Source organism: Muntiacus reevesi, chromosome 3 (genome assembly GCF_963930625.1).
Source record: "Muntiacus reevesi chromosome 3, mMunRee1.1, whole genome shotgun sequence".
NCBI classification, from domain to species: Eukaryota; Metazoa; Chordata; class Mammalia; order Artiodactyla; family Cervidae; genus Muntiacus; species Muntiacus reevesi.
Window position 1 is genome coordinate 115,545,056 of NC_089251.1, and position 20,454 is coordinate 115,565,509.

The 20,454-nt window shown below is 49.7% G+C and overlaps 2 protein-coding genes and 1 pseudogene across 2 annotated transcripts in view; 1 reads left to right on the forward strand and 2 right to left on the reverse strand.

The window, feature by feature from the left end:
* Positions 1 to 2,747, forward strand: part of HCRTR1 (hypocretin receptor 1) — a 16,859-nt gene extending 14,112 nt beyond the window's left edge. The window contains exon 7 of the mRNA XM_065930278.1: positions 2,432 to 2,747. Within this exon, the coding sequence (XP_065786350.1) occupies positions 2,432 to 2,535 (104 nt within the window). The 3' untranslated portion in view covers positions 2,536 to 2,747. The remainder of the gene's footprint in view (positions 1 to 2,431) is intronic.
* PEF1 (penta-EF-hand domain containing 1) overlaps positions 1 to 15,573 on the reverse strand; it is a 17,866-nt gene extending 2,293 nt beyond the window's left edge. Inside the window, exons 1-4 of the mRNA XM_065930279.1 lie at positions 15,434 to 15,573; positions 5,449 to 5,758; positions 1,032 to 1,187; positions 403 to 546 (exon numbers count right to left, since the gene is read on the reverse strand). Coding sequence (XP_065786351.1) covers positions 403 to 546; positions 1,032 to 1,187; positions 5,449 to 5,758; positions 15,434 to 15,457 — 634 coding nt within the window. The 5' untranslated portion in view covers positions 15,458 to 15,573. The remainder of the gene's footprint in view (positions 1 to 402; positions 547 to 1,031; positions 1,188 to 5,448; positions 5,759 to 15,433) is intronic.
* Positions 11,966 to 12,083, reverse strand: LOC136165789 (small nucleolar RNA SNORA70; annotated as a pseudogene).
* Positions 15,574 to 20,454: the final 4,881 nt, after the last annotated feature.

Consider the following 20,454-nt stretch of genomic DNA (forward strand, 5'->3'; position numbering starts at 1 on the left):
CACAGAAGCCATCTTTCTGAGCCCCTCTACAGCACTTTTTCCATTCTGCACGCTAGAAACTCGAGAGGCAAGAGCCACACAGGCCACACGTAGCAGCCTTAAGGTGCCCTGGGCTGCTGAATTTCCATCCCCAAGGCTCCCTGCTGGCTGGATCTGTCTGACCCAGCGCTGCCAGGAATTTCCTTGTCAGAGTCCAGCCCTGCCCATGTCCTTGCCCGGGATTTGGCTCACTGTCCAGCCAGGCCACAGACGGGCTGGGGAGGGGGCCTGTGCTGAGGGCAGCGTTTTGTGGTGCAGTGGGACTCGAGGTGGCCCGAAGGCAGCGAGCACCCCCTGCTCTGTCCTAGGGAGTGATGAGCAAGGTCCGCTGTACCTGTGCACCGACTCCCTGCCAGGCCCTACCTTGCTGCAGCTCTGTGTAGCTAATGGAGCCCGAGCAGTCCCGGTCATACTGCTGGAAGAGGTTCTTCCACTGCTGGATGAACTTCCACAGGGCGGAGAAACCGTAGACGTCGATGCGGCCTGACTTGGTCTTGTCAAACATGTCTTTCAAGGGAAGGGAAGGAAGGCATCAAGATTAAGGGCCCAGGGTCCTCAGGTACCACTCAGGTAGCCCATCCCCCCAGGCTGGAGTAGGAGACGCCACAGAACCACAGGCCCGAGGCCCAGATGCCGGCACCCAAGATGCACCCTCATCAAGCGCTGTACCAGCCCCACCCCTGCCAGAACTGCATCGTCTCCGCAGGCTTGGCGGCTGACCCCCTCCCTGCCATCACCCACCAGGACAAGCAGTCCCATCCTGCAGAACGAGAAACCGATCTGGCCTGTGACTCAGCCAGGTCCAGAACTTGAGAAAAGACCTAAGGAAAAGAGCTCTCAGTTTAAAGGCTATCTCATCGTGAACCCAGTTTCCTGCCTGAAATCCTCCCTGGCCGAAAGAATTCTCCTCAGAACGGCCTTCCATTTGCCTCCCGTCAGACAGGAGGGGGCTCGACCCCCGCTCGAGTCCATGGGGAAGGGCTAGGACTCACTTATCATCATAAGGCACGTCTCGTCATTGAACGAGGACCAGTTGGAGTTGACCAGGGCTTGCTTCAGCTCCTTGATGGAGATGTAGCCGCTGTGATCAGAGTCCACTGACTGGAACCAGGAGTAAGCCTCGGGATCCACATTGGGAGGGACGCCACCTGCAGGAAGGGGTGCCAATCAGGACAGTCAGATGCAGGTCTCAAGACCAATCTGCAGAAATGCTGGGAAGCGCCAGCCTCAGCACCTCCCTGGCTACAAGTTTTCCCTACTCCGAAAGCCTCACAGGTCTGTCTGCCCCCTCCCTGTCTTCCATCAAGACAACATTCTTCCTCTAGTGGAAGAGGACCCTCTGTGTAAACGCGTTAAGTCTTACTCCACAAATCCTTCAGGCTTTTCCTATAGTGCTCCAGCCACTCCCCTATTTGATTTTAAGTTTCTAAGAAACAGGGACTTGCCTGTCAGATTAAGAATCCTCTAAGAAGGGGTATCATCTCTTCCCTCCCAGACTAGGGACCCAAAACTGTTGGCTGAGCACCTAACACGCATGGCCCAGAGACAAGCACCCTGAGCATCGGGCAGCAGGGAGCACTGTGCGGTGGGAACCAGGTCTGGTCCATCTCTGACTGCTCTGGCACCACAAGAGCAGGCGTATCCCATCCGGACCTTCCCGAGTGTGGGTGGCCACGGAGCTCCATCGTTCTTCCCTCCCCGTCGCCTCCAACGGTCCTCATCTCCGAACCTCCCCACGGACATCTCTGACACCTCCTCACCCCACACATCCAAAGAGCTGCCCAGAGCTGACAGTTCCACACACAGCTATCAACTCCTCCCTGCTCCTACTGCACCTGCCCTGATTCAGACTCCTCTCACCTGACTGTGGAACAAACCCCAAATCCTAATCGAATTCCCCCACACGGCAACCCTCCACCACCCAGCACTTGTAACTGAGTAATCTTTGCAAAATCCCACTCTGTTCTCATCAGTTTCCCCCTCCCTCAACTCAAAACTCTTCAAAGGTGCCTCACTGCCTACAACATAAAAGCCCAGTGTCCCTAAAACAGCACTGGCTTCCCCACCACGTGGTCCACCCCTGTCTGTCGGTCTCTCTCCCACCCTCTGTGCCAGCCTAGCTGCAGTAAGGCACTTGCTCCTCCCCAGAGCTGCCCAGCCCCTCCACACAGCCCTGACACATTGGGTTCTCTCTGCTTCGCATCCCCTTCCCCCGCACCTCTTTGCATCCATTTCCCATCCACACTTCAAAACTCAAAGGAAATGCTGCTCCTTCCCGAAAGCCTTTCTTCTTCCATTCCTGGACAGAGCTCCTTCCTCTCTCCTTCATACCCCTTCACTCTAGAGCCCTTGATCACTCTTCTGTGTACATGTTTTTCCCTACTTCTTCCAGGTTATACTTGGAGCAACTTGTGGGCAAGATCCAAGCCTAACTCATCTCTGAATCCCCAGGGGCACAGCAGGACACAGAAAAGGGAGGCGCTCAGTTCCCGCTAGAGGTGGCCTCCTGGTTCAAGCCTCAGCGCTCCCGTGTGCGGCCTTGGCTAAGTTCTATAAAGTTCTCTGAGTTTCAGTTTTCTTATCTGTGAAGTGAGGACACAATAGCACCTACTTCATAAGGTTACTATGAAGATATAACAAATACATGGAAACCCTCGGATCAGCACCCGGCACCACCTAAGTACTGTGTAACTGCCGATTATTAGTGTCGCTGTCGTGGTTCAAACAGCTTTGTGTGTCTGGGAGCTTTGTGTGTGTGTCAGAAGATGCAAGAAAGGATCATGCATTTGGAAAGGTGACTGCAGGGTGCGCTGGGGGTGAGGGGAGAGGGTGGCAGATGCAAGCGGAGAAGCACAGAAGACCGTCTTGGGAAAAAGCCAGAGTACTGGTAAACCTGCTGAGTTGACTGGCCACAAAAAGGGCCCATTGGCACAAGGCGGTATCAGAGACTGCACACAAACCCCCGCCCAGTCCCCAAAGTGAGGCCGGAAGGAAAGAGATTTGCTTGACTGAGGGACTAGGCTGACCTCCTCGGATGGGAAATCCCGACAGGCCCCACCTGCTTTCCTAAAAAAACAGCTGCTGTGCCAGACGTGGAGAGGAGGCCATAGGCAGGGGCGAAGAGTCTCTGAACACGTGGTCCCTGCAATCAGCAGAGAAGAGCTCAGCCTTTGGAAGCAAAGAGCTCTGATCCTTACTAGCTTGCATGACTTTAGAGAAACCGTTCCATTCTCTCAGTACTGATTCCTCCATTTCTAAATTGGACCTACTTCCCAGGGTTTCTGTGATGACTAAGTGACATAATAGCAAAATAAACTCTTCACAAAGGGCCTGGAATGTGTGCAGTCACAGTTTCACAGAGGAAAGGCTTTTAAAACTGGGTCTGAAAGGATGACAAAGAGTTACAGTGGGGAAAAGAAAAGCCACCTGCAAAGGCGCACAATGTGTTCAGAGAGCACTCCACGGGGTCCTGGGGTGATGGGAGGGAGGGGCAACTGCAGGTGAGAGGCTGGAGAGGCCCTTGGGAGTCGAATACCCCCGGATCTCCCTGTGGGCAGTGGGGGCAACTTTAAGGGCCAAACCTCTCTGGCAGAGCATGGAGCTCAACTGTTAGACCCTGGATTCAGCAGGGCTAAGATGGGCCCTCAGGTGACTCCAGTGCATACGAGGTAAGGATCATGCTTCAAGAAGCACTGCTCCAGGGGTTCACGGGTGGTCCCGGGGGGAGGTGACGGTGGCTGGGAGAGAGGCAGCTGCAGAGGGTGAGCAGTTAATAGTCTGAAGCACATTTCTCCTCTCCTTGGCAGCCCCAGAGAGTATCTCTGGCCTTAGGCCCTGGAGGAGTGAGCCTCACAGCCACAGAGGTTCCATTCCCCTGCTGGGACCTCATGCAGGCTCAGAAACAAAATTTTAGGAGGAGGAGGAAATCCACCAGGAAGCTGCTGAGCTGAAAGCAAATAGCCAGCAGCTCTGGCTCTGACAAGATAAATGCCACTGGCTCTCAGAGTTTAGAACCCCCAAGGTCTGAGCCTCTCCCTCGGCCACCTGCCGGTCTGTATACTAAGATGCTGCAGTTTCCCTGCAGTACCACCCCCTGGAGGCCCTTCAGGTGCACCAGAGTGGGGCCCGGCTGCCTCACTGCCAGGGCGGACTCCTCAGAACAAGTATTCTGTGAACAGGTTCACTGAATGAGTTTGGGAGGACACAGGGGTCTGGGCACTCACCTTTCCTGACACCTGGTCTGAGACCACTCAGAAGTCTTCAGCGAGCCTGAAGCCCCCCCGAAGCGTCTCCACATCCACTGAGTGGCCGAGCCCCCTCCCCAGGCCCCATGTGTCCAGGAGCTCACCTTCACCGCCTCTGCTCTTTATCCTTCCCCGTCTCATCTCACCACTCCCCTGCCTGCCTCGGCATTCTGCAGTGGTATAGCCCTTGCCGCATCTGCTGTCACATTAAATACCTCTTTGAATACCTCTTTGCTGAGAATGTTCCAGAACGAGCCCTCTGACAGAACACTGTTTAGTAAGCACCTCCCATGTGCCAGACACCGTGCCCAGTGTCTACTGCAATTTCTCACTTAATCTTTATTAACAATCTTGTGAGGTACTGACATTTACCCATTTTACACATGTGGATATGGAGGCTTACAGAGATGATGTAATGTGGTCAGGTCAGTAAATGATCTTATCTCAAAAGTCCAAGCTTTCAGCAATTAGGCTACCGTGCCTTTCTGCGTATAGCAGTCAGTCTCCCTTACACAGAAATGGGGTTCCTTCCCACAGCAGATGGTAGTACTGTCTCCAGTGACTGGCTAATCCACCCCTTCCCCCACTTCCCAGCAAGAACATGGTACGTCCTCTCCACTGCTCGGGGGGCTGCAGAGCCCCTCTAATGAGAGGAGCATCCACTCCCATCCTACTGATGCCAGGCTTGACCAGGGGATGTGGTCTGGCCAGTAAACCTGAGTAGAAGAGATATAAAGTCCTTCAGAGCAGAAGCTTTAGGAGTCATTGTGCATTCCTCCTAGCTCTTCTGCTTTTTTTGTCTGCCACAGAAACAGCATACCCCAAACGGGGGCTGTGCCTCTAGCCGAGATCCTGGAAAGAAAAGGCACGTGGAGCAGAACCTCAGCAGCCAAGCCTGCAGCTGCCGACGTGTAAGCAAGAGTAAATAAGTGTGAGCGAGGAACAGAAATAAACGTTTGTTGCTGTAAGCCAGAGATTCCAGAATTGTTGTCACCACAGCAAAGCTAATTAACAGACTTCTCATTCTGCTAATGCAAGCGAAGCTAGAGACAAGATGCTTAGGAGCCAGAGCGCAGGCTGCCTGTGCATCCACAGAAGGGCACACAGGGCCCTGGATAACTCAGAACAAGGTTCAAGGCACCTGGAGTCCAAGACCCCTACTTACCTGGAGGAGGTGGTCCCTGTCCATAAGGTCCGGCACCGTAGGAACTTGGAGGTGGTGGACCATAGGGGCCCCCTGGGGCTGCACCACCATAGGGTCCTCCTGGAGTTCCAGAAGGGAGCCCCCCCGGGTGTGGGTGTCCATAGGGTCCTCCACCAGCTGGTGGTCCATAAGGCCCTCCAGGGGCAGGACCTCCTCCATATCCACCACCAGGGGGTACCCCACTCCCATACTGCCCTCCACCGTGGGGGGGTCCGGGGTAGTAGCTACCCGGAGGGGCTCCGGGTGCTTGTCCTCCAGCTCCTGGGCAACCCTACAAGAAGAGCAAGACATCGGTCAGAAGGACAGGGCCAGAAACTAGCCACGGCACGGCACTTTACAGTTATAAAGCCCTGCCACGGCCTTTCTTTCAATTGATCCTACAGGCTGGGCTGGACTCATGATCCCACAGTTCAGATGGGGAACCTGAGGCTTCTAGACGACATACAGTTTACCCAATCACACTGCCCGTGACCTGCAGAGGCAGGGCTGGAAGCCTGCCCTTCCCTGCACACCAAGAGGCTCCACAGGGGCTGGCATCCTGATGGTTTGCCACTTTATCCCCAGCCCCCAGGGCAGAATGGATGCTCAGTGAATACTGATTGTATCAGTGAGCAGGCAAATGAATCAAACTGAATTCAAAATCCACACTCTGCGGTACCCCCACCTCTACTTGCAGAATTCACAGCACAAATGTGATCTCCAGCAATGCCCCTGACCCTCCCAGTCACCAGTGGTGCATCCATAGCATGGATGCACCCAGAGCACGTCTTCCTTACTGTACTCTAGCTCACGATGCAAAAACATTTCCTCGGACTCACCCACGGCTCTGTGAGACAGGCAGGCAAGACCCTATTCCTAAAACAATATAGGACAATGGTTAGGAGTGAAAAAGACCAGTTCAAGTTGGGGTTCTGCCATTTACTAATTGGTCCAATGACTAGCCTCTCTAAACCTCAATATTCTTTGCTTAGAAGTGCCTGCCTACCAATTAGTATGAGAATGAAATAAGGCCTATCACGTAAGGAGTTCTGACAGAGACCCTAGCACAAAACACTCAATACACATTAGCTATTAGTAGTAGCACTCCCCTATGGAGAAGGAAACTCCAGTCCAGAAAAATCACAGAAAACTGTGTGGAAGGGCTGAGGCCAGAATGCAGGTCTCCTGGCTGCTAAGCCCGGGCCATGGGTACATTAGAGCCTACATGGGAGCACTCCCTCTCTTGATCATGTCCCCACGCCACTAGTCAGGGACCCCTGAGACTCAGAGTGTTCGGCTCCATCTCCCTAATAGGCCGGCAAAAGGCCTAGCAGAGGACAGCCTCGAGGCCTCTGCACACAGGCTGAATTCAGGGGCACAAATGGCAGCTGGGCCCAGCTCCAAAAACTGTGAGGATGCACCATCCAGACAAATCGTAGACCAACCACCAGTGGCCTAGCCAGTGTGAACACAGACTTTCTCTTTTAATTGTGTTTGATGGCTTCCTGGACAGTTACCCTCAAGGCTGAGGCCAAATTCACACTTGATCTAAAGAGGGACTGCCTACTTAAGGGAGAGAAGCTTCTTGAGGGAGGGTGGGTGGCAGGCCCTTCCCCACTCAGCATCATGGGCGCTGTTCTGCCCTGGAAGCTGCCAGAGCTCATGGCAAGACTCCTCCACAGATAATGAAGTCACAGGCAAATCTCAGTTCATACTCTGCTCTCATCAGCTGACTTCATGACCATGTGCCAGTGGCTTAATCTCTCTAAGCCTGTTCTCTCACAAGCAAAATACGTAATAATCCTTTCCTCACTGAATTGTTCCGCAGATTACAAGAAATGTATACAGTTTTTGTTAAATTTTAGCTAAAGAACCTTTGGATAAATACAAATCTAAAAACTCACAAGAGAAAGCTGCTGTGGTTGGAGGTGGGGTTTCCGGAGCCCCAGTCAGGCGGGCTCGCAAACCCTCCCTTCTGAGCTTGTGCGTGAGCCCTGCAAAACCTTTCCTGATTCAAAAGGCATTTTGAAAAGCACTAACACAAGATGAACAGTTCTAACAACAGTGTCTGGCATAAATCATATCTGCTGTTGTTATATTAATTATTATTATTATTATTATCAGCAAAGCCCTGCGCCAGGTAAACTCTGGCACGGGGGGGGGGGAGGGAAGAGAGTGCAGGAGGCGCGGTGCAGTGTATAAAGGAGAGGGAAACGTTCGAAGGAGCACGGACACACTCTCTGTAACATTTAACAACGCAGCATGAGGAAAGAGCTGTTTAAAATGGACACACAAGCCAGGTGCCATGGGACCAGTGAAGAATAAAAAGGGGGACTTCCCTGGTGGTCCAGTGGTTTAGAATCCGCCTGCCAATACAAGGGACCCAGGTTCGATCCCTGGTCCTGGAAGATTCCCCGTGCCTCAGGGCAACTAAGCTTGTGCGGCCAGTTACTGAAACCCATGCGTCCTGGAGCTCATGCTCTGCAAAAGTAGCCACCTCAGCGGGAAGCCTGCGCGCCGCAAGGAAGAGCAGCTCCCGTTCTTCACAGCTAGAGAGAGACCACGTGCAGCAACAAACACCTAGCACGACCAATAACAGATAAAATTTTAAAAGATTCCCAATGGAGTTGGAGACATGCGCAGGGAACCTCTTCAATCGATCCCCTCCAGCTCACAGACAAGAAACGGAGGCCAGGTGCGGGGGAGGGGCTGGCAGACCGCCCCCTGTTCACAGCCCAGCACAGGGTCTCCCACTGCCTCTGCGACAGGGCTCTTGCCTTAAGCATCAGGGCACAGCATTCCAGGGGAGGCTAGAACAGGGGACAGGACTCCGCAGGGGCTGGGTAAACCAAAGAACAGGCTGGACAAGAAGCCAGGGAGCCGCTGCTCCCAAGAACTCCTGTGAGCGGAGCCGTAAACTGTTCCTGGCTGAGGACACCTGAGGCGTAGTCCTTACCTCGGGAAACGCCCCCACGACAATCAGGCGAGGGCTCTCCAAGCAGGGCTTCTGACCTCGGTGCTGTCACAGTCCTGGGGGCGGATGGCAACTAAACCCTTCCCCTTCTGCCCTGCATTAAAGCCCTGAGATGTACAGTTTACAAAGCACTTTCACATACATACATAAATGCTACTGGCAAACACCACCAACAATCCTTTAACAGAAGAAAAAGGAAGGTGTTAGAAGGCCTATTTTCAGAAACTGAGGTGGACAACTGTTAAAAGACTTCATTCATTCACTAAGACTTTACAGAGCAATAATGTTAAGTTGTGCTAGACAGAACAGGGCCTGGCCTTGAGGAGCTCAGGGTAACTGTGATACAATCCGATCAATGTCATCAGAAAAATCGACTTAAATGCTATTCAGAGGCATGGGTAGAGGAGTTGGTTCCATTTGTCAAATGATAAATAAGCAATCAAAAGGAACACATGCAGGCAGGGGCTCAAGGAAGGCTTCCTGGAGGAGGCAGAGTCTGGCGCACAGGAATTCTCCGAAAGGAAACTGGACATCCCAGACAGAAGGGAGAAGAAAGACAAAGGCACAGACCTAAGGGCGAGTATGGAGTGGTCAGGGAGTGCGCTAAAAACCAGGGGCAGGGGCAAGAACGCAGTGTGAACTCAGAAAGGCAAGCTCTTTACGTGCTCCTTGTCCCATCACCTCTCCTGCTGCATTTCGGTTACCTGGTGGGGACCTGCATCTTAGAAGAATTTCTCTCTGTCACAAAACAGTGAGCTCCCTCGGGGCAGACACTGGGCCTCACTGATCACAGCACCCCAGTGTCCAGCACAGTGCCTGGCACTGACAAGCCTCCGTAAAAATTCGAACAAATGAGTATCACTCAGAAGATGTGGAGCTTTACGCCAGGGGAAACAGAGTGCCATAGGAGGGTTTCCGACAGGGAAGAAACGTGATCACAGCCTTGCTTAGAGAAGAACTAAGCAGCAGAGGGTGTGGAGGATGAGCTCGCGGGGGAGGAAGCAGCTAAAGTGCTGGACAAGCAGAGTCTGAACCAGACAGCAGACTCAGAACAGGATGGATTCTGGAGCTATTTCAAAGATAGACTAGACATGACTTGGCAACTAATTAGATTAGGGAAGCGATGGAAGGAGGAGTGAAGAAGGGGAAGTGTTTAGGATGACTCAGGTTTCTAGTTTGCATCATAAGATGAAGAAAGTAAAACCACCAGGATCCAGGCTGGGGAAGACGATTTCCAGGGCCACTGAGTTATTAGTAAAGGTCAGAACCAGAAATGAAACAGGAGAGAGAGTTCCTGACTCCATGTCCTTTTATACTACTCCATGTCACTTGCCAACTCCTTTAGGAGGTTTTTCCAAGAGCATTACACGCTGATAAACATGAGATTATCCAAAAAAAAAAAAAAAAAAGAGGAAAAAAAGACAGGAAAAGTTCAGTAACCATGGTTTCCAAAACAATACAGAAAACTAACCCTTTGTTGTTGTTATTATTTTTCAGTTGCTAAGTCATGTCCAACTCTTTGTGACCCCACGGACTGCAGTGCACCAGGCTTCCCTGTCCTTCACTATCTCCTGGAACTTGCTCAAACTCATGTCCATTGAGTCAGTGATGCCATCCAACCACCTCATCCTTTGCTGCCCCCTTTTCCTCCTGCCCTCAATCTTTCCCAGCATCAGGGTCTTTTCCAAACTAATCCTATGTCTTTACTGATTGCAAGTAAAATACATTTGATAAGTTTGGGTGGGGGCAGGGAGCAATTAATATTTTATTAAGGCTCTCACTGATCCTCTGTCCTATGAGGTAAGGGCTATGATTCCTATTTTACAGATGAGAAAATTAAGGACCAGAAAGTTTCATCATGTGCCTGGAAGAACACAGCTAGAAATAGTGAGATTTAAAACAGGGTCTGCATGACTCCACCCACTCTACCCTCTTCTAAGTAAGTGTTCACGATAAATGAGTGAGAGTCTACCACACGCCAGTGGCAGGGATTGTCCAAAATATATGTGTCAAATATAATGGGTCTCTACAGTGGGCAGGGTTGAAGGGGGAAAGGCTGGATTAGGTGATCTTTCAGAGGCTTCAAGCCCAGAAATCAGGGAGACGCAGAAGAATTTTATCTTGTTTTCACTCCAGCACTTAGATTCAATTCAAGAGCCACAGTATTGTAAGAGACCCCAGAGCCCTCCCGGTCCAATCTTTCAATCAATGATGGAATCTCTTTAGCACCATCTGGAATCTCTGCTTACATTCCCATAAGTGGTGGGGAGCTCGTGCATGTGAAGTCGTTTCAGTCATGTCCGACTCTTTGCAACCCTAAGGACTGTAGCCTGCCAGGCTCCTCTGTCCATGGGATTCTCCTGGCAAGTATACTGGAGTGGGTTGCCATGCTCTCCTCCAGGGATCTTCTCAATCCAGGGGTCAAATATGCATCTCCTGCATCACAGGCAGATTCTTTACCACTGAGCCACCGAGGAAGCCCCAGAAGGGAGCTCACCCCCTCTTAAACAACCCAATCAGAAAGTCCTACACTTTGCTTTGGCTCTGAGAGCTCATTCTTCTACCCTGAAGATGCTAGTAAAGCTCAGAGGTGTCAAAGGTTGGTCCATGCTGAAGGTGACAGGGAAGAGTCGGCTGTGTTGCAAAGACAAGCCTGTGCTCTGGAGCCACCCCCAGCCTGCTGCAGGAGGCTAGAGCCCATTCTAAGGGGTTAAACAGTCACAAGATTACAGAAGGAGTGGTTTGGGCGTTCACCAGCAGAACATCCTAAAATATTTAAAGGCTAGAAGACTGCAGCCAATTAACAGAGAGCCAAGAATTGTCCCAAGACTTCAGTTACCCCCTCTGTGCTGACACTCTAAAAATCTTTCTCTCCAGCTTCATCTCTTGTGAGCTACAGACCTTCATATCCAACAGCCTCCTGACGTTCCATCCAAATCCGCTCCTCCCTCTGTGTGACATCGCATGAAGGGACACCCTGGAGCACTCCCCGACCCCTCTTCTGTCCTTTCCTCTGTCACCTCAATTAGGCACCAAATGTTCGCACTTCTACCTCCCAGCTCCATGTTCCCCAGGTCACTGTTCTCTCACCTGGATAACTTTTTTTTTGGACAGGAAAGTAGGATTTATTGGTGGGCATGAATAAGGAGGGGTCAGCGCCAAGGCTCTCGTGAATGCAGGGCACATCATTTGTCCAGAGGACCACAATTGGGGATGTATTTGACGCCACGGCTATCTGGATGAGCCATTTTTCTGCCACTATGTTTTCAAATTCATCCTCATTAAACTCAAGTAAATGCCCACTTCTTAGAGATGGGGACCTTCTGGTGGCCAGAGAACTTGAACTTGGCCCTGCGGAGGGCTTCAATCATAAGCTCCTTGTTCTACGGCTTGGTGCGGATGGACAGTATGACTTGGACAATGTACCTGGCCACTCTCCCCTAGCGCTTTCTAAAGGCACTGCACATAACCTGCTTGGAGGCTAGACTAGGGACAGCATGCCAATCACGAACGTCCACTGGAAAAGGCTGTCGCCAAGGTCCCTTGGGCAACAGGCTGTATATACTACAGGGGTTGCTGTTTTCGGCCACGGCACACTGGGCTCCCACAGTGGAAAGAGCCCAGTCGGCTTAATTGGCTGCAAATCATCTAGATTACTTCAACAGCTTTGAAACTGGTCTCCCTGCTTCAACCCATCCTGAGAGTGCCCCCTGGTAACAGCTTCAAAGCACAAATGGGATAAAACTCTTTAGGCGATCCCTCACAAGTCCACCCTCCTCAAAAAGGCACATAAGGCCCTTTAAGCTCTAGTCCTTGCTTACCTTTCTGGTCTCATTTCTTACCATTTCCCCTTCCTCTTCACAACTAGACTGATCTCCTTAAATTCTTCCACAATACTGGGCTCTTGCTTCCTGGCCTTTGTGAACACTACTCCCTCCACAGGAATACTTTCTTCATGCAGCCAACTCCTACTGGATATTCGGATTTTGGCTTAAATGTCATCTCCTTTAAGAAGCCTTCCTTCCCTCAAGACTGAGTTAGGGAGCTCTCCTGTGCAGGCCTGATTCTTACTCCCATTTAATACTCATCACGCTGATTCTACCATTTATGTGTCTGTATCACTCTTCCACCTGGAGTATTTACTACATGCCAAAACACTGTATCATTCACTTAACACGGATTATCTCATTTAATTTTTACAGAAACCCTTGAGGTAGGTACACCCATGATCCCATTTTTAAAAAGGGGGATACCAAGCCTCAGACTTTGGCGGGAAATTTCTGCAAGGAAATGGGAGTGGAGGGGTTTGAAGCCAAATCTCTCTGGTCTCAGAGACCAAGCTCTTACACACTGAAATCCATTAGGCTGGCTCCCCAATGGGACCAAAGGGTACTGGAGTTTTACTTCTTCAACACCCAGTCCATGCTTGAGGACGCCCCAGGCAGGAGGCAGTGGAAAGTTACAGGAATTTTGATTCCTAACAGGAGGCTAGAATCCTCCAGGGCTACAAACTGGGTGGAGGAGAGTCAGTACTAATTCTTCGGATGCTTTCAAACAACACACTTCCTTTCTTGCAACACTGTGGACCAGGAGCTGGATAGGAGGAACAAAGGTATGGTGATGGAAAAGCATTTCTTCTTCTACTTGAGGCACAGTTCTCTCTGTGCTCCTTCTCACTATCTCACTGAGCATAAGGCCAGGCAGCACGGCATAACAGTGATCACAGCAGCAAGAGCGATGCCACCACAAGCTAGTACACACTACACATTAGCAATGCACCACGCTGCCTACAGGCTTTACCGTATCTCATCCTCTTTCCAGCCCTCTGAAGTATTATTCCTCCCTCTTTACAAGCAAGGAAACTGAGACTCAGAGCCCTTAGATGATTTGTCCAAAGGGGTATAAATATTAAATAGTAGAATTACGATTCTAGCCCAATTCGGTCTAACCTGGAAGTTCAGGTTCCTAATTTCTATGTCACTGCTCCTAGGATGCATACCAATGATCTCCAAAAGCTTACTAAAATGCAGATGCTTGGGCCTTTTCTGGGTACAGAACAGGTCTGAGGTGGAAATCTAAACCGTGCTTTTTTTTAACAAGCTCCTAAAAATTCTAATGCAGACCACCCACCAAGAAACAATGCACCGTGGCAATGTTTTCCCAAACTATATTCCTCAAGAATACCAGTGTCACCAAAAAAGTGATCAGATTCAAAACAGAGGGAGGGGGAGCTTTCAATGGTTAAGTAAGTTCAAGAAACACTGCATATTCTGTCCCTCTCTGCAAACATACAACGTTTATTAACAAATTAAGAATTCTGAGATGTTTTGTGATGAAAAACTTACTATGCTATATTTAACAGAGTATTTCCCAAACTTATTTATCCATACTCCCACATCAGCAATACTTATTAACATCTCACAAGCCTCAGCAAATGGAACCGAGTTTGGTTATACTTCCTCCTAACCTCAGCCCCGGCGCGCCTCTCTTTCCTACCTCTGCTAAGTATGCAACAAAAGTTCTAAGTTCTAGCATAGATGCTCCCTCACTTGCTATGTGCAACCATGGGGAAGCCACTTAACCTCTTTGGGTTCTTTCCAGAGTTATAATTTGAATCAATTATTCCTGCGAGCCTGCTTATAGAGGCTTCACGATTGAGAATATGGATGTCCAAATACTGTGAACAGGGCTGCACTGCCTAAGAGGGCTCTTGCCACATCTTTCGGTATGTGATTACACACAGCGCTTAGTAATAGCCCATGTGACCCAGTTTGCCAATTTTTCCTGCATGGGTTTGATCTCCTAAATTAGTGTGATCTTGGGCAACTCAGGAGCCCTCTCTGAGCTTCAGTTTCCTCCTTTTAAAATGAATGAACTTGGGACTTCTCAGGTGGTCCACCAGTTAGGACTCTGCACTCCCAACACAGGGGACCCAGGTTCCATCCTTGGTTGGGGAACTTGATCCTACATGCTGGAACTAAGACCTGAGGCAGCCAAATAAATGACATTTAAAAGTAAATTAATAAAATGAAGGAACTCTTTTGAGGGCTCTTCCAGCATTGACCTTCTAGGAATCTAGGAAAAATAAAAATACTAAAAGGTAACACCCATTACACTCTTAGTTGTACCAAAGGTTTTACGAGCATCACTTCATTATTCTTCATAACAGCTCTATGAAATAGATCCTATTATGTGGCCCTATTATACCGAGGAGGAAACTTCAACTCAGAAGGGCAAAAGTACCCTGCTTAAGGGCTCTAAACTAAGTGATGGAGCCAAGATGTGAACCTTCCTCTGACTCCAAACTGCACTTGATCACTCAATCATTCTGTCATCCAACAACGGGTTCTGACCACAGAATCACCTTGCTGTGGCGTTCTTGGCTGGAGCAAGATGCGCTAGCAAGTGGGGAAGAGGCATTTGCTGGCAGCTCCGGGTTCTGGGGCCTAATGACTTCGGATAAATTCCATATCTTCTTGGGTCTTACTTTTTCTATGTGTGAAATGGAGGTACAGGACAAAATCAGTGGCCAGACAAGCTCACTAGGGCAGTCTGCTAAAATCACAGATTCTCCTGATTATTCAGATGCAGTAAGTCAGAGGTGTATTTTTATCGACTCCCCAAAAGATACCGACAGAATCAGTGCTCTAAACGTTCTGCTGGCGTTGATGACCCCACTTGCAGGCCCCGGTGGAGTCCTGGGAGAGTTGTGGGGCCCAGGCCAAGCGCACTCTGACTCTGGGGTCCAAGAGCCCCAAATCTTCCCGTGCGCAACGTCAAAGGGGGCGCGACACGACCTCCCAGACGTGCATGCCTACGTGACGTGAGCCAGGCGCGACCGACCATCCCTTTTCCCTTCTCTCCTGCGCAACCTCGCGGAAGACAACCTCAGCGTGGGAAAGGGGCGGAGGAGGCGGGGAGAAAGCGAAGCAGGGGGTTCCGGGCAGAACTTAGCGAGGTCCCTACTTGAATTCGCCCGCCCCTCACACTCACCTGCCCGTAAGGGTAGCTGGCCATGGCGACTCTGACGTCACACGTCCGCGAGGGCGGAGCTTCCAGGCGTCAAACCTGCCTCCTCTGGAGCCTGGGGGCGGACCCTATTCTGATTGGATAGGTATGAGACTGTCCATCCTGGACTCAGGGGTCGACGGAACTGACGCTCTAGGGCGGAGGTTCGGTGTCTCACAGAGAGAGGCCGGAGAAGCTAAGGGTCCGGAGGCGGATTCCGGAAAACTTGTTTGCTGTGCTGGCGCAGCTGTTCCTCCCTTTCTTGCTCTAGAGTAGGTCTCGAGAGAGAAACTTGGGTAGGGTGTTGCAGCGGTGGCCATGTTTTAACCTGGCAAAAAGGACGCATGATAGTGGCGTAGTTGCTGTCCTCAGTCCAAGTTTCCACCAGGGGAAGGCCCAGGCGGTTACCCTGACAACGGGGAACAGAGGACTCCTGGGAAGGACAGAGGCTAGGGCTAGAAGTACTTCGTTCTAATGTCAGGACACCATGTCAGTAACTTTGGAGTGGGCTGTATGGTATTTGGACAGGAAAATTCCAAGCCGTCAGAATGGATGGAAACTAGACATCTAGGATCTCTTCTGGCTTTACTTTCACCACCAGACACATCCACAGCTGAACCTTGTTTCTACTTTGGCCCAGCCTTTTCATTCGTTCAGGCTTTCCTGGTGTCTTGAACGGTTAAGAATCTGCCTGCAATGCAGGAGACACGGCTTCGACCCCTGGGTAAGGAAATGGCTACCCACTCCAGTGTTCTTGCCTGGAGAATCCTATGGACAGCGGAGCCTGTCCTTAGGATCGCAAAGACTCGAACAGGGACTGAGCAACACTATCTTTCATTCTTTCTGGAGCTTTTCCCCCTCTCTTCCCCTGTAGGGTATTGGACATCTATCTGCCTAGGCGGTATCCTATCTTTTTGCTTTTTCATCTTGTTCATGGGGTTCTTGAGGCAGAAATACTGAAGTGATTGTCATTCTCTTCTCCAGCGGACCACATTTTGTCAGAACTCTCCCCCGTGACCCTTCTGTTTTGGGTGGCTTTGCATGGCATGGCTCATAGTTTCATTGAGTTACACAAGGCTGACTTGTTTCATAAATGGGGAAATAGGTCCAGTGACTTGCTCTAGTTCACCATGGCTTAGGGGCATAGTGTAGCCTAGAACTGGGGTCAGTGGATGCCCCAGGTCTCATCAGGGAAGTCTTGAGAACTGATCCCCAATGTAAGTAAAATCTTGATTATTAAGAGGTGTCAACTACAAATTGGCACTTGCCAAGAGCTTTTGCTAGCGACTGAGCTGCACCAACAAGGGCCCTTGCCGTCTGCCTGAGCTACTGCAGCTGCTGACCTTCCAACACTCCCCAAAGGGAATTTGGGGCGGAGAGGGAGGCACTCTGTGCTTCAGGGAAACTGATGAAACAGGTCTTTAGATAGTTAGATATTTTCAGGAACTGATTTTATGATCCCAATCCTTGCATCTCCTCACATCTAGAAAAGCACTAAATCCCTTGATGGTGACCTCAGTTCCTCGCGATTAGCAGAAAACTTTGTGAAGTAAGTGCACGATTGCATTGAACTCCCCCTTTATCACAATCTTATGTATTGACCTTGCCCCACTGCCTCTTTGGAGCAGTCTTTCAGAGCTATCTGAGGTGCTCTCTCCTAGGCTGCAGTCCTCATCTTGCCCCCAAATAAAACTTGACTCACAACTCTAAACATTTTTTTAGTTGACAAAGGCCTCACAGTCGTGTATTTATTTGCTTCTTTGTGATCTAGGCTCTCCACTTGTTTGCATGCTTATTTGATTAATTTATTAGTCCTGTGTGGCACAGATTGTGTCTGATTTTGCCTGCCATTGTATCTCCAGAACCTGTATTTTTAAAAATAATTAACAGTGTTACGAGATGTTGTCACTTTTGGCCTTCGAGCCATTGTCACCTGCAAATTGGCACTTGCCATCTGTCTCTACAAAGGATCAAATTATGAGCCACTGTTGCTACTGGCCTTCAACACTCCCTGAAAGGAGTTAAACGTGGAGATTAGGAATGAGGCATTCTGTGCTCTGGGGAAAACTGACTGAATAGGTCTTCAGTTAGTTAGGTATTTTCAGGAGACAATGTCATGAGCCCCATTCTTGCATCGCCTTCTATCTATAAAAGAACTAAAATCCTCCATGGTGACATCTGCTTCTCATCACTGGCAGACACATTCTGCAAAAAAATATGGGCTGATTACATGTACTCCCCTTTCACCAAAGTCACATATATACTGAACTTCCTCCTACCACTTCGAGCAGTTTTTCAGAAAAATCTGAAATGCTTTCTCCCAAACTATAGTCCTCATTTTGCCCCAAATAAGACAACTCACAGCGCTCATGTTTTGCCTTTTTTTTTTCAGTTGACAGCCAGCACTTTCCAAAATCACAATGCTGATCATGCTCCTCGTCCACTGGAGAACCCACAATGGCTTGCCTTCATCCACATCTACAAAATAAGGTCCAACCTCTTCATTGCAGCACACTAGACCCTTCACAATTTGGCCCAGCCGCACCTTTTCATCTTATGTCTTACAGCGCCCATTCGTCTGGTGTTCTGTACTCCTGTGTTCAGTTCCACCATTCAGCCCCCTTTCTTTGGAATGGAGAATCTTGATTTTACCACTTTCTAACTCTATGACCTCAGGCAAGTCATTGAATTTCTGAGTCTCAGTTTCCTCTACTGTCAGAAACCAGTATATAAAGAAATCTGGAAAAAATGAGTTTATGGCACCTATTCATGCCCAGACTTGTGTTCAGACCACTCCTTTTACCCAACCAGCAGCCCTCCCAAGTCCATTCCTTCAAAGCTCAGTTCCAGGGACTTCCCTGGTGGTCCAGTGGTTAAGAATCCACCTTCCAATGCAGGAGACACAGGTTCCATCCCTGATCGGGGAACTAAGGTCCCCCATACCTCGTGGGGTAGCTAAGCCAGCGTGGAGCAACTACTGAGCCCACATGCCACAACTAAGACCTGACACAGTCAATTAAATAAGTAAATTAAAAAAAAAACAACAACAACTAAATTCCAACCCCATCCTGCACCGAACCCTCCCACATCCCCACCAGCTCTAGAGTTACCCACGCTTTGCACTTGGTACTGTCACTGTGCTGTATTATAGCCTGCCTGCTGAAGTGTTCTCTTTGATAATTTCCCCCAAACTCATTCCTCCTCTTCATCTCTGAAAATCCACCCAGTCTCTCAGGCCTGAAACCGTGGATCATTCTTGTGTGACCTCTGTTTCTCCACACACTCTCCCACTTCCATGTGCGCTCTAGCTCGAAAATAGACCGAGTTGGCACATTCACCCTAGTCTGGAACACCATCATTTGTGGCCTGGAGCATGACCATAGCTTCCTGATCAATGTCCCTGCTTTCACTCCTTCCCCCACATTCTGTTTTTCACAGGGCAGCCAGAATGATTGTCTTAAATGTAAATAAGATCATGTCATTCCTGGGCTTAAACTCCTCCTGCAGCTTCCAGTAACTCTTACAGGAACATCTAAACTCATCCTGATAGCATTTATGGCCCTCTGTAACCAAGACCCTGCCTGCGTCTTCAGCCCCTCTTCCCGCCACTGTGGCCCTCAGGTCACTCCCAACTGTGCTGGCCTGGTCTCCACCTCTGGAACATACCAAGCTCATTCCCACTTTTAGATTTTGGATTAGCAGTTCCTTCTGCCTGGAATGTTCTTCCACTGGCTCTTCACTGGCTAGCTTCTCCTTGCCATCCAGGTCTCAGTTCAAATCTCACTTCTTTGGGTGAAGACATTGATACCAGACCTAAAGTAGCATTGGGGGCTTCCCTGGTGGTTCAGTGGTTAAGAATCTGCTTGCCAATTCAGGAAACAGATTCGATTCCCCATTCTGGGAAGATACCATGTGCTGCAGAAAAACTCAACCCATGAGCCACAACTACTGAAGCCCAATGCCTAGAAGCTGTGCTCCGCAACAGAAGCCCCTGCAGTGAGAAGCCCGTGCACCCCAACGGGAGAGTAGCCCCCACTCACTGCAACTAGAGAAAGCCCGTGTACAGCAATGAAGAGCCAGCACATCCAATAAATAAATATATCTTTAAAAAAAATAAAGTAGCATTGCCCCCACACACACATTCTAGTCATCTATAATACCACTATGTCTTATTTTTTCATAACACTTGTCACTACTTGAATTGTCCTCTTTAAAGTTTACATGTATACTATGGGATTGTCATTTTCCTTATTCACTCTTCTATCCCCAATGCCTAGAATAGTGCCTGGGATGAGTTCAATGACTATTAATAGTTATCAGTAGTAGCAGTATCCTGTACTGGATGCTTGCTACATGTCAAACATTGTGCTAAGTACAATGTATTGCCTCAATTTTCACCACAATCCTTTGACATACTGTTACCCTTCTATAATGAGGAGCTGAGGCCGAGAGCAGCTAAGTTACTTCCCAACTATCAAAAGGAAATGGAGAAGGCAGACTTGAAGCCAGGTCCAACTTAACTCATCAGCACTTAGTAGTTAGTTGGTCTTCTTTGCCTTTGTAAATCACCACCGCTCCCTACATGCACAGTCCAAAACAATTAGTGGAGTCGAACTGCAAAATCTCCAAAAGAAGGAAGCCATGCAGTCTGGGCTAAAGGTCAAGGGAGAGAGAATAGTGACACCTGGCCTGCAAACTGGGGCAGTGTGAGATGCCCTCATTTTGTTCCACAAGCACAACAACCTGTTGCCCTCCCACCACTTGTCAGACTCTGATCTAGATGCTGAAGATTAAGCTATGAGAATTTCACACCCCAGCTCCCTCTGCCCAGCAAAGGGCTCATAGGAGCACGTTCTATTGGACATCTGTGCTATCTGGGGTCAAGGGTATCCAAATCATCTCTCAGGCAGTGGGAAACCAGCCAAAGCCAAGTCCAGGGCTACGCCTCTGAGGACCTGCAGCAGGTCCAGGTGTGTTTATTTTGGAGAGGACTGGGTAAAATGGAG